Here is a 2,735-nt window from a genome sequence, read left to right on the forward strand (position 1 = left end):
AATTCATTAAGCTAATAAAATTGACACGCATAATAATTAAGGATAACTCGGTGCTACCGGGCCTCAAAAATCAAGCCTGGAACCCATACTTAATTATTCAGTCTAATATTAAACATAGTTAATTATTTAATTCATTATACTGAGTAATATTCTAAAAATATTGAAATTGACACGCATAATAATTAAGGATAGCTTGGTGCTACCGGGCCTCAAAAATCTAGCCTGGAAGCCATACGTAATTATTCAGTCCAGTACTAAACATAATTAATTATTTAATTTATTAAACTAACACACACAATAAATTTTGTTTAAATTATAGTAGACGACATGGCCTTTCCTCCGCCTGCGCATCCTGGACCTGCCGAGGATCAGCTTTTAGTGCTGCAGGGCGACCATAGGTCCTCCTTTGTATGGGAGGGACAGCTATCGGAGCAGCCTCTCCGCCCCAGGAGGCCCGACGATTTGTGGGAGTTCATCGCGGAGCATCCTTTCCATGGCCGCGTAGTCGAGCGCCTACAGGCTACGGGCTTCTATACGATTGTTCAGCTTGGACGGATGCAGCTCGATTGGTCTCTCATCACGGCGTTGGTAGAGCGGTGGCGACCGGAGACGCATACTTTTCACTTGCCCACCGGAGAGGCCACCATCACGTTTGAGGATATTCAGGTTTTATACGGGCTTCACGTGGATGGACGGGCCGTGGCACTGCCCCAGTACATTAGAGGGATGACGCGTGCCCAGTTTTTGGATATGATGGGGGAGTTTACTGGTTTTAGACCAGAGGGTGGCGCTGGGGGCAGTCGCGTTCTTTTGTCAGCCATTAGAGATCAGATGGTGTTTTTGCACCCAGACATTCATGGCGAGACGGAGGATCTTTGGATTGAGAGGTACACGCGGTTGGCGTTGCTCCTGCTCTTCGGGTGTCTCTTGTTCCCGGACACTTCGGGGAGTAGAGTGACTATGCGCTTTCTCCATTATCTCCAGCAGCTGGATGAGTTACCGCAGTACAGCTGGGGTTCTGCTGTTCTGGCATACCTGTATAGGAGCATGTGCCGGGCGAGCATGGGCCCAGCGATGGATATATGTGGTTTTCTGCCCCTCCTAGAGGTGACAAAATTTTCGAATACTTTGTTCATTACTCCGAATTGTATATCGTGAAATGACTCATAAATTTTACATCAACCTTTTCTCTTAGGTTTGGGCCTGGCAGCGGATCATGCCGTTGCAGCCACCTCTATCACCACTTCCGCCCAGTGATGCTTATCCGTTTCTCCCTCTAGCTGTCAGGTGGATTCTCCGGCGTGGGAACTACCGAGGGAGCGATGCTCATCATAATCTCCCCCTTGTCAGGGATGTGTTAGATATGTTGGTGGACAGACAGGTAAAAATGTACCTACACTTGCTTGTTTTAAATTGAGTTGTGTCGCGCGTACTCACTTTTGTGTTATTATTTGGTAGTTCATCTGGACGCCATACAGCGTCGAGTTGGTTGCTCAGCTGCTCGCATGTTGCTCAGTCGACCGGCTGCTTTGGAGCACCTCTGTGCCGATGATCTTCTTCGATCACGTTGAGTATCATGCCACAGATCGTGTGCTTCGACAGTTTCACCGTCCCCAGCCTATACCGAGGGAGCCTGGATGGGAGGCTACACACTATCAGCGGGACGACCGCGGCAGCATGGACCAGCGGTATATGGGATAGCTATAGCAGCAGATAGTTTATTGGGAGGAGCGAGTTGAGCGTATTCCGCCACCACCCACATTTACCCAGGAGGCCACTGTCCATCTGTATACTGAGTGGTACCGCCATCACACCCGACTGATGATCGGGAACCCCATTCATATACTTGACGAGCGCTACAGACCGTATGCCGGGAGGCTCGAGGCACTGGTATGTTTTTGTGGCTTATTAATATCTTATAATTTGGATATAGCGTTATTTAATTAATATTTTAAATGTTTCACAGGCTATTGGGCATCATCAGCTCTTCTAGTTGGGTCAGCAGATGCAGCAACGTGCCGACATCCCTGAAGTGGTTGAGTATGGCCGGTAGGTGTCACAGATGGCTCGCTGGACACTGTTGCAGGCGAGAGATGCCGCGAGGTTGGACCGCGAGGCTCAGTACGCGGCGCCAGAGGCCTACCATCGGGGTAGGGGTGTCCCGCGAGGCAGGGGTAGGGCACGAGGGAGGGGTGCCCCACGAGCCATGGGTGCCCCACGGGGTCGCGGGGGTCGTGAGGGACGGCGAGGAGGTGGTCCCCAACAATGGGGCGGTGAGGCACTTGTCGACCCACATGCTGAGGGACAGGATGAGGACTTTGGAGTTGAGGCGCTTGGAGATGATCAGCAGGGTTATATACCTCAGGCAGATGAGCCTTCCAGCAGCATGCCTTCTTACAGCCTTTAGCTATCTCTGTCGGCATCGCAGGTCACCCCGTCAGGAGCATTGTCGATCACGGGTATATTCGGCTTTTTCAGAACGACATGACAACTCAACAAAACGTAGTATTATACTGCGATTTACATATTTAATTATTCTGATAAAAAAATAGGGTTTTCACATGGTTTTCAGCTTTTTCAGAACGATTCTATACGTATGTATTATACCACGCTTTACATATAATTTTTTTTAAAATTTTTTAGTTTGGAGTTCTTTAGCTACAATAATAAGTTGAATATTTGAACAATTCTATGAAGAAAATAATACATTATGTATTTAATGACAACAACTCTAC

General features: G+C 48.4%; 1 protein-coding gene across 1 annotated transcript; it reads left to right on the top strand.

Annotated features, from left to right (window-relative positions):
• The first annotated feature begins 327 nt into the window (after positions 1-327).
• Positions 328-1,701, top strand: LOC109213869 (serine/threonine-protein phosphatase 7 long form homolog). The gene is made up of 2 exons (XM_019377708.1): positions 328-1,037; positions 1,479-1,701. Exons 1-2 carry the CDS (start codon positions 328-330, stop codon positions 1,699-1,701), a joined length of 933 nt encoding a protein of 310 aa, XP_019233253.1.
• Positions 1,702-2,735: the final 1,034 nt, after the last annotated feature.

This window comes from Nicotiana attenuata, unplaced genomic scaffold, assembly GCF_001879085.1.
Source record: "Nicotiana attenuata strain UT unplaced genomic scaffold, NIATTr2, whole genome shotgun sequence".
Lineage (NCBI taxonomy): Eukaryota > Viridiplantae > Streptophyta > Magnoliopsida > Solanales > Solanaceae > Nicotiana > Nicotiana attenuata.